The sequence below is a fragment of the Leopardus geoffroyi genome, chromosome A2 (genome assembly GCF_018350155.1).
Source record: "Leopardus geoffroyi isolate Oge1 chromosome A2, O.geoffroyi_Oge1_pat1.0, whole genome shotgun sequence".
Classification (NCBI taxonomy): Eukaryota; Metazoa; Chordata; class Mammalia; order Carnivora; family Felidae; genus Leopardus; species Leopardus geoffroyi.
The window spans coordinates 72,530,555-72,544,421 of NC_059331.1; the positions used below are offsets into that span (position 1 = coordinate 72,530,555).

Below are 13,867 nucleotides of genomic sequence, written 5' to 3' on the forward strand. Positions count from 1 at the left end.
GAGTTGCATGTTTTAGCGATGGTCCCGCTCATTGATGAAAACCTAATTTTTGTCTCTGTCCCTGCAAATGTGACTGGCAGAACAAGCCCACGAGTGAGTCCGCGGTGAGTAGCACCGGTGACCTGATGCACAACAAACGGTCCAAGATCAAACCCGACGAAGACCTGCCCAGCCCAGGGCCACGGGGTCAGCAGGTGAGGCACCGCAGCTCCCCTGGCCAGCTCGTTGCTCCCTTTGGGCTGGCGTCTCTCACAGCATTTCCTCATTCACTGTGGCCTTGGCCTTGACCTTGGCCGTACCCATGCATTTGACAAAAGGCCAGTTGTGGAGTGACTCAGTTTGTTTTTCTCGCTCAGAAGCAAACACAAAGAAAATGCAAGAAGCTGTGTGGGCTATAACCTGAAGTGTGTGGTATCAGTGGTTGGATTAATTTGTTACTGACCGCTGATAGCTTTGGTCCTTAGCCCTGGTCTGAGGCCTGAAATAATGAACTCCTGGCCCTAAGCCTGAGCTGGGCAGAGCTAGTGATATTCCCTACACCCATCATGTTCTTCTTTGTTCTTATTTTGCCTTCTCCACTTGCCAGGAGAGCTTGGAGAACAGGAGGGCATGGATCAAGGCACGGCTAACCTACCTGAAGGCCAATAAGATTTCCTTTCTCCAAAGTCCTGAAAGGAAAAGTTTAGAAATTCCAATCTGGTCTCTGCTTTTAAGCATTTAGATCCTCTGAGCTTCAGTTGTAAAATATGTTTATTGTGCCTAGAGGCATAATAATACCATCTCCTAGGGTCCCTGTGCCCAACACAGGAAGGAGGTCAGTGAGTTTTAATTCCTGGAAATAGGGGCTGGATAGGAGTCTGGACGTCCACAGAATCTGGATTCTACATCCAAGGCTGCTTCAGCCCCAAGCTCAGACCACCTCCACCCAAATTTCCTTTTGCATGAGCATTTTGAGGATGGAATAAATGGGTGTCGTAGGTTCTGAGATCCACCTTTCCTCTGGAATTCTGCTGGCCAACAACCTTGGCGGTTACACCGAAGTGCCTGTTTACGGTTTTTGTCACCTTGTCCCAGATTAGATCCTGAGTCTATGCACCTAATACTCTCCCAGCATTCTGGAAATTGTATTTTCACTGCCGCGAAGCTGCCTTGAAGAGGAGAAAAGACCATGCCGCCAACCTTTAGATGCTGTGGTTCTTGGGCAGCGAGCCACATCTTTGGAGATCAGAAGTTGAACCAGGAAGACACAATCCCTATAAAACCCACAAAGTGCCGGTCACAGCCTCCAATGGCAGGGAAAGCAGAATCAGAATTACTAGCAAACCACGTCCCTGATTCCAAAGTAGGAGAATAAACAGATTCATACACTGGAAAGAATCTGACCAAAAGAGACCAGTCTTTTGAGTAAAGACAACATGAACTAGTTTAATTGCTTGTCTTAGGGGATTACATTTTAATTTCTTTTTCCTCTTGTATTCAGGGGCAAGGTTTGGCCTCCACTTCTTATCATCATCATAGCTTAGGCTGCTGTTTTTTTTTTTTTTTTTTAAATGTTTATTTTTGAGAAAGAGAGCATGAGCAGGGAAGGGACAGAGAGACACACACACACACACACACACACACACACACACACACAGAATCCAAAGCAGGCTCCAGGCTCTGAGCTGTCCACACAGAGCCCGATGCCGGGGCTCAAACCCATGAGCCATGAGATCATGACCTGAGCCAAAGTTGGACACTTAACCAACTGAGCCACCCAGGCGCCCCTGGACTGTTGTTTTTAATCCCAAATTAACAATCTCTGAAGATACATTCCACAAGTCAGAAAACATGCACACAGATGACTCCATATGTTTGACTTCTTCGAGTCACAAAATCCAGCTAATAGACCTGGGCTGTATTTTATTTTCACTGAAAAATTGCGTCAGGAGGCAGACCAACCGAAATCACGTGGTTGGGTTTTTTTTTTTTTTTTGTCTTTTTTTTCCCCCCTTTCTCTTGCCTTCTTTCCATTGTGTCTGAATCCTTTCTCTCTCTCCTCCCTGCTCCCCCAGGAACAGCCGGAAGGGACAACCCTAGTGAAGGAGGAAGGGGACAAAGACGAAAGCAAACAGGAGCCTGAAGTCATCTATGAAACAAACTGCCACTGGGAAGGTTGCACGCGGGAGTTCGACACCCAGGAGCAGCTGGTGCACGTAAGTGGGGGGCCGCGGGGACTGGGCTTTACAGCTCTGCGACCTTGTCGGTGGGGTCAGCGTCCCTGACCCTGCGCCGAGTCAAGTTTCTTAGCTAGCAGCGTTGCAAACTGGAGAGGGCTTTATGACTTTTCTGAGAATAAAGAAAACTCTGAGCCACGGTGCTTGACCTGTTCAGTCAGCTAAAGCTTAGTGTAAAATTCAATAAAGTCTTCAATAGAGAGTGTAATGACTCTGATCCTGTAAGCCAGAAAACACTATTTTGAGTTAGCGTCTTTGATGGTTATTGAGTAATAGTAAGCTGGACATGAATTATTATTAACCTTTTAACCAAGTTAAAGATTCTCCTCTCTAAGACCCGGCAACAGCAGAAAAAATTTTAGAGGTGGGGGATTCCTTTTTTCCGTTCTGCCTTCTTCTTCCAAACTCTCACCATCTGAGGAGCCTCCCACTATTTTATGAGGCAATTAGTACTCTGTGTGAGATAGGTAGATGCTTGGAGAAGCCATTAGCACCATTTCTTGACTTCCGGCCAAGCCTTGCAGGGCGGAGAGTCTCATGGAAAGAGTGATGTGTATTTTAAAATGTGTCCTGTGGCGTGTGCTTTTGAAACCAGCAACATGGTCACATTGAGATCCACGCTCTGTCTTATTCTTCCAGGTTCAGGAGCCTTTGCTGCCCACCCCCCCACCCCCACCCCGCCTGAGTATTGTTTCCGATAATGCAGTGCCCTCCCCACTCCCACATACCTGAGTGGGCATATTTCCTTTACCAGTGCTTCATCTTATTTGGGACTTTTCTTTCACACCAGAGGAACCTCCCTAGCAGGGACCAGGAGCAACTGAGACGGAAGGGCCTTCCGATGATAGAGGATAAAAAGCTGTACGCTCACACACACTCCTGTGCAGAAGCACAGGGGTCCCATCGAGGCATTAAGGATGATCTTTTCATCAGCTTCATCAGAGTGTGGCCTTTTCATCAGCTTTTAATGTGACAGAAGATCTGACAGAACAGCTTTCGTGGGGACTCTTTGTCCACCCAGCACACGTGCACACATCACACACACTACCCCCAGTCTCTTTTCTTTTATAGTAACTTTTAATTGTAGATGATCCATCCTTCTTGAGAGCCCTTCTCCATTTAAGCACTAAAATTATACATCCCCTGACACAGCCCACGTTTTTCATGGGCCTCGTGAGCTCCCCCAGTGTGTCTTCCGCAACTTGGCTCATCCTCTGTAATATATTCTGCACGCTGCCATCACATTATAGTCTTAGGTTTGCCAGGTTTTGAGATCCGTTATGTACAGGATGTTTTGGGAAGTTAACATGATGACATCAGCAGGGTTTCCCCCTCCCAAACGTTTCTTTTGTAATCATGTCCCCTTATAATTGTGCAGGAAGAATTAGAGATTTCTCAGCGCAGCAAGAACCTAGAAAGTCAAATGTTTTTAATTAAGGTGTATTTCCAGATTTTTCCATGAACCTAATTCGACTCTCTCTCTTTAATTTGGTGCAAGTGTTATTTCTAAGCCAAGCCTTACTTAATGGCCCTTTTTGCTTGCTGACTTTTAATGGGAATCACAGACATTGTAATACTAAAGGGGGAAAAAAAAAGTTTGGAATTTTTCTTTTCGGGTAGGCAAATTTTCCCGAAGAGGAAGGATGTCAGGAATACCCTTTGTGATACAACGAGTGGACAGACATCCACGAGGGGGAAATTGTTTGCATGCAAACCGCCATCACGAACGAGATGCTGTCTGGGCTGCTTGCTTTTGACAACGTCCCCATCTCCTGGTGCCTTCTCTGCGGATAGGTCATTGTAGTTTCCAAGGGGGGCTGTAATTATGGTTCAGCTGTTATCAAATGCGGGGATGGAATGGGAGCTTCCTCTGAGCCTACATTTAAAAGGAATTGTGCTCCTCATGAGACACCAGGTTGAAGGTCGCATTTTGGGGGAATTTTGGTAATAACTCCACCTTTTCGCTGTCTGTTTCATGTGAAAGCTTTTACAAGACTGTGACTCTTGTAGGTGTTTGTACTTAATATCAGGGGCGAAAGGTTTTGGGTAGTGATGATGTTTTCATAGAGAGATCTGAGTAGTTTGAAGGAATGTTTGCTTAAACTGTCGCCTTGAATGACCACTGTGTTGTCTGTTGTATCGTAAAAATTATAAATAAATCCATGTACAGTGGAAATTTTTTATTCCAAATCAGGTAGGAGTTACTCATGTCAGGATTAGGGGAAAATCCAATATATTACTTTTGATGTTAATTTTAGTCTGAGATAAATTATGCAAATTAAGTGGATTAAAGTTATGACTTGCAGTGACATAAATAAAAATACCAGTTTATATCACGTATTTTCCACCTTTTTACCTGTTATCTGAAGTGTGGAAAGTCCAAATTCATGCATTTAAGTTGATTTCACTTTGCAGGATGCACGAGCACCTTCCCACTCACGGCTGTCTCGTTAGCACCAGCAGTGGCCTGCTGTAGCATGGACACTTTATTTTTTTGTTGATTGAAGGAAAAGCTACTTCACGTCCACCTCATTATTTTGGTGGCAGGTGGAAAAAATGCCAGTTGCGAAACCCACTTTCTTAAAGACGGAGGGCAGTATTAACTGTTTCCATTCCCACAGCTTTCCTTGGAGAGAGGACATTTTGGGAATTAGTTGCATTTTCATGCTACGTACAACCAAGAGGCAAGGTGTTAAACCATTCTGATGCTCTGCCTTATTTATAGCCATGACCCATTCTTTTTCCCCCTCTTACAGTTAATAGAAAGATTCATGATTCTTCATGGCTGTCTATCTAGTGTCTGACAGTCCCGACTGCCTGCTAAAGCAAGTCACTATCTATAATTGATATCCTTCCGTGGAATAGGGTGCTGGCTGCGATTGAAGGGCTTTGCTGAAAGCTCTTAAATCCTGACAAGTTCTCCCCTTGTTCTGGTTCAGTCGCTGAGCTGCACGGTTGGAATTCCAGAGTCATTTGAACTTGGTGCAAAAGGGAGACATGTGTTTCCCATTAGCAAATCACAAAGTTGAAGAGGAGAATTAGGGACCCGGCTGGCTTTGCCCGCCAGGTAGTCTCATTTCCAGGGTAATGCACTCCGTGTTCTCTTGAAAAGATGACCTCGTCCCATTACTGTCCCAGCAGATGGGCTAAATACTGCCTTTCCCTTCTCCTCTCCTTTATTTCAAGCGCCTGTCCTCCTCCATGGGTGTGTTTCTTCTAGGTTTGCTGTGGGGTCTTTATCACCAGGACGTTTAATTAATTTCTCTTCCCAGCCAGATAATTATAATTGGGCTTAGTTACTCTCAAGCTAGTATTAAATTTGTCATAAATTTATTTTTGTGCCCAGAAGCTAAGAAGATAGATGTGTACTTTTGTGAACCACGTTTTTGTAATACTTTGTCCCTTCCTTGGTGTCAGTTAAAATAGAATGAACGAGAGTGTAGGAAGGAGGTACGGTACAAAAATTAATTCAAAGCGCCTTTGATTAAGACGGAATTTATTATTGATTTGTCAAGATGCAAGTGCTTTCTCTTCCCTCGACATCTGAAAGCACGTATTCTAATGACTCAAAATAAGTCGAAAAGTCCACATTTTCCCTTCAACTCCAAATTAATTAGACTCTCTTTTTGCTGCTGTGTATTGTATGTTACAAAAGACATGAATCTTTATTTATTTTTTTTACTTTTTTAAAGCTTATTTTTATTTATTTTGAGAGAACGGGGTGGGGTGGGAAGAGAACAAGTGGGGGAGGGGCAGAGAGAGAGGGAGACAGAATCCTAAGCAGGCTCCACACTGTCAGTGCAGAGCCCAGCGCGGGGCTCGAACTCATGGAACTATGAGATCATAACCTGGGCCAAAATCAAGAGTCAGACTTAACCAACTGAGCCACCCAGGTGTCCCTGAATCTTAATTTTAAATGTATCTCTGACAGTTGTAGAATATTGGTTCTTGAAGTGTTTCTGGTTTTGTTGTATTTTTTTTTTTTAAGTTTGTTTATTTTTGAGAGAGAAAGAGAGAGTAGGGGAGGGGCAGGAAGAGGGAGACAGAGAACCCGAAGCGGGTGCAGAGCCCAATGTGGGGCTCAAACTCATGAACCATGAGATCATGACCCGAGCCGAGGTGAAGTTGTAATTTTTGTTGGAATATAAAAAATTCCATCTCTGTCTTTTCGCCTGGCTTCTCTCATGGATGAGCGAGGCTTCCAAACCTTCCTGAGACCCACTTCCCTCTTGCGTTAATTCTGTCCTAGAAGGTAGAACCCATCTTCTGCTCTAGGAGGGTTGAGGCGTCTGAAACGCATACAGCATGAGCACCCGTCAGTCAGTCCCAGGTTCTCTGAAACCCGCACACTTTGTTTCTGAATGACATTGGACGTCCCCTCAGTGTTTGTGGAGGATGCGCTCCTCCTTTGGGTCGCCACCGCTCAGTGGCTGCGTGTGCTTGCAAACATCACTGCTGGGAGCCTGGGAGCCGAATAAAAGTAGTTTAATCACCATCCCCAATGGCCACCTGTTTGCTCTAGCTCTGTCCTTCCTTACATTCTGTTTCACTGAAGTAACCCCCTTTCTGGCTTAGAAATGACACATACAGTGTTCTTTCCTAAGGTCTGTAAATAGGCACGTTATTTTTTAACAGTTTTTTTTTTTCACATTCACAGAGTAGTTTGCTTTATTTATTTTTTTTAAATATGAAATTTGTTGTCAAATTGGTTTCCAGACCACACCCAGTGCTCATCCCAATAGGTGCCCTCCTCAATACCCATCACCCACCCTCCCCTCACTCCCACCCCCCATCAACCCTCAGATTGTTCTCAGTTTTCAAGAGTCTCTTATGGTTTGGCTCCCTCCCTCTCTAACTTTTTTTTTTTTCCCTTCCCCTCCCCCATGGTCTTCTGTTAAGTTTCTCAGGATCCACATAAGAGTGAAAACATATGGTGTCTGTCTTTCTCTGTATGACTTATTTCACTTAGCATAACACTCTCCAGTTCCATCCACGTTGCTACAAAAGGCCAGATTTCATTCTTTCTCATTGCCAAGTAGTATTCCATTGTGTATATAAACCACAATTTCTTTATCCATTCATCAGTTGATGGACATTTAGGCTCTTTCCATAATTTGGCTATAGTTGAAAGTGCTGCTATAAACATTGGGGTATAGGTGCCCCTATGCATCAGCACTCCTGTATCCCTTGGGTAAATTCCTAGCAGTGCTATTGCTGGGTCATAGGGTAGATCTATTTTTAATTTTTTGAGGAACTTCCACACTGTTTTCCAGAGCGGCTGCACCAGTTTGCATTCCCACAGACAGTGCAAGAAGGTTCCCGTTTCTCCACATCCTCGCCAGCATCTGTAGTCTCCTGATTTGTTCATTTTAGCCACTCTGACTGGCGTGAGGTGATATCTGAGTGTGGTTTTGATTTGTATTTCCCTGATGAGGAGTTATGTTGAGCATCTTTTCATGTGCCTGTTGGCCATCTGGATGTCTTCTTTAGAGAAGTGTCTATTCACATCTTCTGCCCATTTCTTCACTGGATTATTTGTTTTTCGGGTGTGGAGTTTGGTGAGCTCTTTATAGAGTTTGGATACTAGCCTTTGTTTATTCCCCACCCATCCCTAGCAGAATGAGCCCGCAGAGAGGGCCTCAGGCAATTCCACGAGGAGGGTGTTTTCTCCCGCCAGTGGGGCCCAAGGGCAGAGAACGTGAGTTGTGTCTATATTAGTCCCAGCCTCAACTGGGTGGCATTTAAGTCCCTGTGCTCCATTTGTATCTTTTAAGCATGGTGTCAGAAATTCACCTTTTTGTAGAGTGATTAACCACCTACTTGGATTTTAAATGCTTTCCTATGCTGCAAATTTTGATCTCTAAAGCATGCTGTAGTTCCCTTTATCAGAAGAATACAGTTATAATCACCTTTGCTGCCATTTGAAAACAAATTCTGTACATAGGCAGCATGAAAATGAAGGGCTTTCTTTTTAATATCCTAGAGATTTAGATGTAAAGAAGGCACATCTAATCTGTGAAGAATTGGTGCATCCGTAGAAATGCGGGGAAGTGAGGATGTGTTGAAGACATTATTTTCATTTTAATACCATGATCCTAAATTTGCATTTTAAATATTTTCCATCTAATTTTGATCCCTTTGCTAAAGTTGCATTCTGTATCTTTACCTAAGAGAAAAGTGTAAGATGTGATCGCGGTCTCAGATACGAGGCAGAAATTAGTCTTGTGTGCACATAAAACGTAAAACAAATGAGTGGAGATTTTGATCTCATTTTCCCTACATGGAGTTGCTAGTTAATTTAGTTACTCTAATTATTTGGAAATATTGCATGTAAAATGCAGACTAAGAACCACAAACTTCAAAGCTATCCTCTGACAATTGCGCCTCAAGGGTCACGTTCTTTTTAAAGTTACTGACTGGGCTGCACCTGCAGAAATCGTTCCCATAGAGACACTCAGGAGATTAGCCTGAGTGGGGGGCACGAAGGGCTGTGTGGTCCACCAGGGAAGGCCTCCCAGGGCCAGCGACATTCTGAGTGGCAGCCCCATCTCTGCCCTGACCCTGGGGATGACCTCCCTGGAACCACATGACCCTTCAGAACGTTATTTTCTCACTTATCACACCGTGAAACAGCCATGGAAATAAATGCAGTCCCCAGCATCCAAGGCCAAGCAGAGATCACATGCAGTAGGCCTAATGAGAAACAGACAGAGGTGGAAAAGAGTGCCTCCCCTCTCTTTGTTTTATGTATTTGTTTTTTCAGGATTGAGTGGGGGAGGGGAGGGGAGGGGAGCCGTGCTGTTGGGTCTGTGGCTTCTGGGAGTCTGCTCCAAGGCTTATTTTATATTCCTCGTTGCTGAACGTGCACTTGACTGAGGCCAGGAACCATTCTTCCCAGTGTAGTTCTAACAGATGGGACTTGGCCCAGCCATTTAACCTCCTTGGACCTCAGTTTAGTAAAAGCAAGTGAAAGATTTGCATTAGATAGTCCTTAGGATAGGGACGGCAAACAGGCTTCCTCTCAGGTGCCCACTTACTGCCTGGCAACCACCTGGGTGCCCTGGCGAGCACCCCCCCCTTGCAGTCGGGGAGGTGGGGGTGAGGTGGGACGTACAGTCTGTTACGGATGGCTGCCCCCAGGTGGGGCTTTGGAGAACACAGTCCCTTGCCATCTTTTTCCCAGGATCTTTTCAACCCTGTAGATTAAGTGCCCTCCAGAATAATTGCATTTAACACTTCTCGGAGGTGGTATATGAATTACTTGAGTAATTGTGGAATTAAAATTTCTCTTTTACTGAGTAAGGGTTCTTACCTCTTGAACAAAGAATAAGAAATCAATATTTTGAAGGGGCACCTGGGTGGCTCCGTTGGGCATCTGACTCTTGATTTTGGCTCAGGTCATCATCCCAGGGTCATGGGATCGAGCCCTGTGTCGGGCTCCATGCTGAGCATGGAGCCTGCTTGGGATTCTCTCTCTGTCCCTCTCCCTCTCCCCCCCCCCCCCCCCCCCCCCACCACCCTGGTCCTCTCTCTCTGAGAAAAAAAAATTAAAAAAAGAAACCAGTGTTTTAAGTAAGATGTCTTTCTTAAATTTGTTCTGCCGTGGTGTACCCCAAAAATGTTTCATAGTACCCTGCTGAAATACTTCATGGGAATTCTTAATCCAAGCAACTCTTCCTGCCATTTGGAGAGGATTTTCCTCTGAGCTGGTCCTGAATGATACTTCAGGTAAGATTCCCTGGAATATCCTGAGTAGACCCACTTCATACAAGAAGAATTGACGGTCACTTTGGGCTGGGCTGTGTACCTTGTTGAAATATACTTGCCTGTAGCAGATCTTGCCCAGTACAGTGTGTCCTGTTGTTTATCAGGAGAGAGAGAGGCTGACATTAGTAGATCAGGCATTTGCTCAACCGCTCACCAGAAGAGTGTTGGGTGAAGCCGGAATGCAGCCTCCCTGCCCCAGCCTCATGGTGGGCACACTGTCCACAGGACTTAGACCTAATCCTCCAGGACTGGTCATTCTCATTGCTAGGGGGAAACAAAGAATCATAAAAGCGTAGTGATTGCATATGAGGCAGGACGTAATGAAGCCAGAATTGTGTAGTTGCGATTCTGGGGACTTACAGGAGGGAGAGAAGTACATAAGGAATATCAGAAAAGACCTCTGGGAAACAGGTGGAAATAGTTCAGGTCAAAGCAGAGCGTGGGGGTCGACTTGGGAGGCATGATGGTGACGGTGATGATGACTTTGTAAGAATACATGGCACCTGATCCGAAAGAATATTTGGGCTTGCCACTGTACTCCTGTGCGATGTACATTTCAAAGCTGACAGACCCAGGTTCAAAGCCTGCTCTCTACCCAAGACACATTTCCTCCTTGTGAAATAAGGATAATAATAGTATTTACCTCTTAAAACTGTTGAGGGAATTAGCTAAAAATTATACTCCATGAAATATTAGTGATTCTCTTTCTAAAAGCGATAAGCGTAGGGGCACCTGGCTGACTCAGTCAATGGAGCGTGGGACTCTTGATCTCGGGTTGTAAGTTCGAGCCCCACATTGAGTGTAGAGATTACTTAAAAGTAAAATCTTAAAAAATAATCATAGAAGTGAAAAGTGTAAAGACATTTACCGGCTGCTAAGTTTCATGTATGTTGCCCATAAAAAATATGGTTCAGGTTGGTATTCAGGCCGTGTTGGGGTTGGTATGTCACCCTGAAATTAATAATTGCATAGAGATGCCGAAGGGTCCCTGGTTCATCCACTCCTGAGAGAGAAGGACTGGAGAGAGGTCTCCAGGTCTGTTCCTTATACTGTACATCCCTCCTTATTCTTGCCTCTGCAGTGTTGAGATTCAGAGCCTCGTGCTATTATATGTTCTGTTGTCCTGATGTCCTTCTCAAAGTTCTCTTTGGTGGTCACCCAAAACCAAGGCTTCTCACCCTCGGCACAATAACGCAGAGAATTCTTTGATGTGAGGGCCATCCTTGACCTTGTCATGGGACCGTTAGCAGCATTGCTGACCTCTGCCCACTAGATTCCGGGAGGGAACCTCCCCCATTGTAACAACCCAAAGTCTTTCCAGACATTGCCAAATATCCCTTGGGGGGGGGGGGTCGTGCAAAACTGCCACCTGTTCTGTCCCAAATCTTTCCTCTTGTGGTGTGGAAAACAAAACAAAGAAAAAGGATATTTGTGATTTAAGATAAATTTTCTCCTTGAGTGTGCTCTAGAATGTTCAGATTTTAAAGAAAAGATGAGCAGGGCGCCTGGATGGCTCAGTCAGTTAAGCGGCCGACTTCGCCTCAGGTCATGATCTCGCGGTCCGTGAGTTCGAGCCCCTCGTCGGGCTCTGTGCTGACAGCTCAGAGCCTGGAGCCTGTTTCAGATTCTGTGTCTCCCTCTCTCTGACCCTCCCCCGTTCATGCTCTGTCTCTCTCTGTCTCAGAAATAAATAAACGTTAAAAAAAAAATTAAAAAAAAAAAAGAAAAGATGAGCTTGTTAGTCTCAAACAAAATGCTATTAAATATACATATATGTGGTGTGCCTGTGTGTGTGCGTGTGTGTGCTTACGTGTGTACATGCATGGTATGTGTGTACACTTGTGGGTATGTATTTGGGTGTGTATGTGCGTTTGTGTACATGTGTGTATATGTACAGATTTACAGATCTTAATTTTAAAGCAACATTTTTAAGGTCAGGCACTCGGTACTCAGCAAGGACTCTTACCAGCCAAGTCCTTTGTCTTGGTAAAGAAATTCCATCACTGTTTTTTTTGCAGACCAAGAGAAGTCACTCAGACTTCAGCTTCTGAGATCACGGCAAGCATGGTGATCAGGCTCCTGCTTTGACAGAAAACAGAGCTCCAGAAACAGAAAGCAATTTTCTAATGCAAGGACTTTTTTGAAAATTCAGGGACATTTAGTCTTTTCTGGGATCAGCTAAATACTGCCATAGATGAATTTTTTTTTCATTTCTAGAACAATTAATGTTGGCAAGGTAGCTATAAGTGGCATATCCTTAAAGGATAGGCCAAGACCTTAAATGTAAGCCACCCCAAACCCACCGCATCCAATTACCAGTAAAACTAGCATTAATCAGTGAGTGGGAAGGAGGGCATTCATCTCTGATTCCTACATCTGCCAAGAACTGTTTCTGAATCTGAGTAAGTCATTCTATAATTTCAGCCCTCAGTTTCTCATTTGTAAAGTGGAGATGTTAATACCATCCCACTTTCCTCACAGGGTTTTTTATTTTTATTTTTTTAGTAGGGACAGAATGAGATCATATAACGCAAGCCTTTGAAAACTTTAAAGCATTATTCAAATATGAGGAAGAATAAGTACTAATCAACTTAATTAATTGAAGAATGGAGAGATTAAGGAGATTTTTCATCAAAATTTTAAAAAAGAATATGTAAAGACTTTTCATAAAAAAATTAAAAAGCTATGAATATGTCATTGATTCACTCTCACCTGTGTAGGCTGGTGATTTTACCTGTTAACGATGCATCATCACCACCTGGTGGCCACTGCACAAATTGCAGGCATAGTGTTAGAAGAAAAGAGCCTCCTGCATGTCAGACTTCCAGAGTTGGGGTCATGGTCAGGGCCAGTGAGAGGGAACAAGAGCGGGCACATATATCTTTTATGTCTGCCCCTTTGAGTAAGGGGAACGTACGGGGAAGACTATTGGGAGGACTACAGAGGTACAGGCAGAGCAGCAGGAAAACAGGTAAGGTTAAGTCTCAAGAGAAAGGTCTTGTGGATTTGGACATGGTCTTGAAAAGACAGGTGGATTCAAATAGGGAAAGACCATTATGGGGAGGTGTTGGGGCTTCTGTGTGGAAGTGACCACAGGAAGAAGTTAATGGAAGTGGAAAGTACAGGAGAATTTTATCTGTGATAGTGGCTAATATGCTAATATGATAAAAGGCTGGGGTTTTTGACACTTTGTGGGGTTAGAGATACAATTACATCCTGTGCTTTTGGTTTTGAAGAGTGGTGAGTAGTGTGGTGATACAGAACCACAGTGCTCCTGGAGGCAGAGGGCAACCGGAAGTGAGATTAAAGCACAGTGAGTTTCCTGGGACCTGCTTGCTGAACTGGGAGTGTGACTTCTGGTCCAGGTGGAGTAAGGAGAATTCAGAGGTTTCTGATGAGAAGAAGGAGTGAACCGGTATGAGCCACAGAAAGGTCAGGGCCAAACGCTGCAGAGCTCCAGAAGCTATACCAGCAATGTATTAAATGGGGCAGGGCCAGAAGTGAGACTCTGCAGTGGAAGTTATTTTAAACTTTTTTTTTTTTTAATTTGGGAATTTGGAGATGTCAGACAGTGACCGTTTTTGCAGCTCATGTGGATGTTGTAAATGACCTTCAGAGAGCAGTCAGAAGCTTCCGGGTTGCCAGCTGAGCACCCGGAAGGTAGTTTTGCCCATAGGACCCCTGTGCTTTGTGTGCATGGCCCCCGGCTCATTACCTGAGGGTAGGGCGACCCTGCTGTCTCTCTTTAAAGCAAAATGGTTGGGTCTGTTGGAGAATGATCTCTGATGACTTACAGAACATGGCGGCTGTAAGTGTTACTCAAGTTTTTAGGGCCCACTTAATGATGGTTTTTTGCGATTATTAACATTTCTCTTTGTCACTGT

General features: G+C 44.4%; 1 protein-coding gene across 7 annotated transcripts in view; it reads left to right on the forward strand.

The window, feature by feature from the left end:
• GLI3 (GLI family zinc finger 3) overlaps nt 1–13,867 on the forward strand; it is a 282,508-nt gene that overhangs the window by 209,048 nt on the left and 59,593 nt on the right. For all 7 annotated transcript variants that reach the window (XM_045494343.1, XM_045494342.1, XM_045494344.1 and 4 more), the window contains 2 exons: nt 81–194; nt 2,055–2,195. In XM_045494343.1, the coding sequence (XP_045350299.1) occupies nt 81–194; nt 2,055–2,195 (255 nt within the window). The remainder of the gene's footprint in view (nt 1–80; nt 195–2,054; nt 2,196–13,867) is intronic.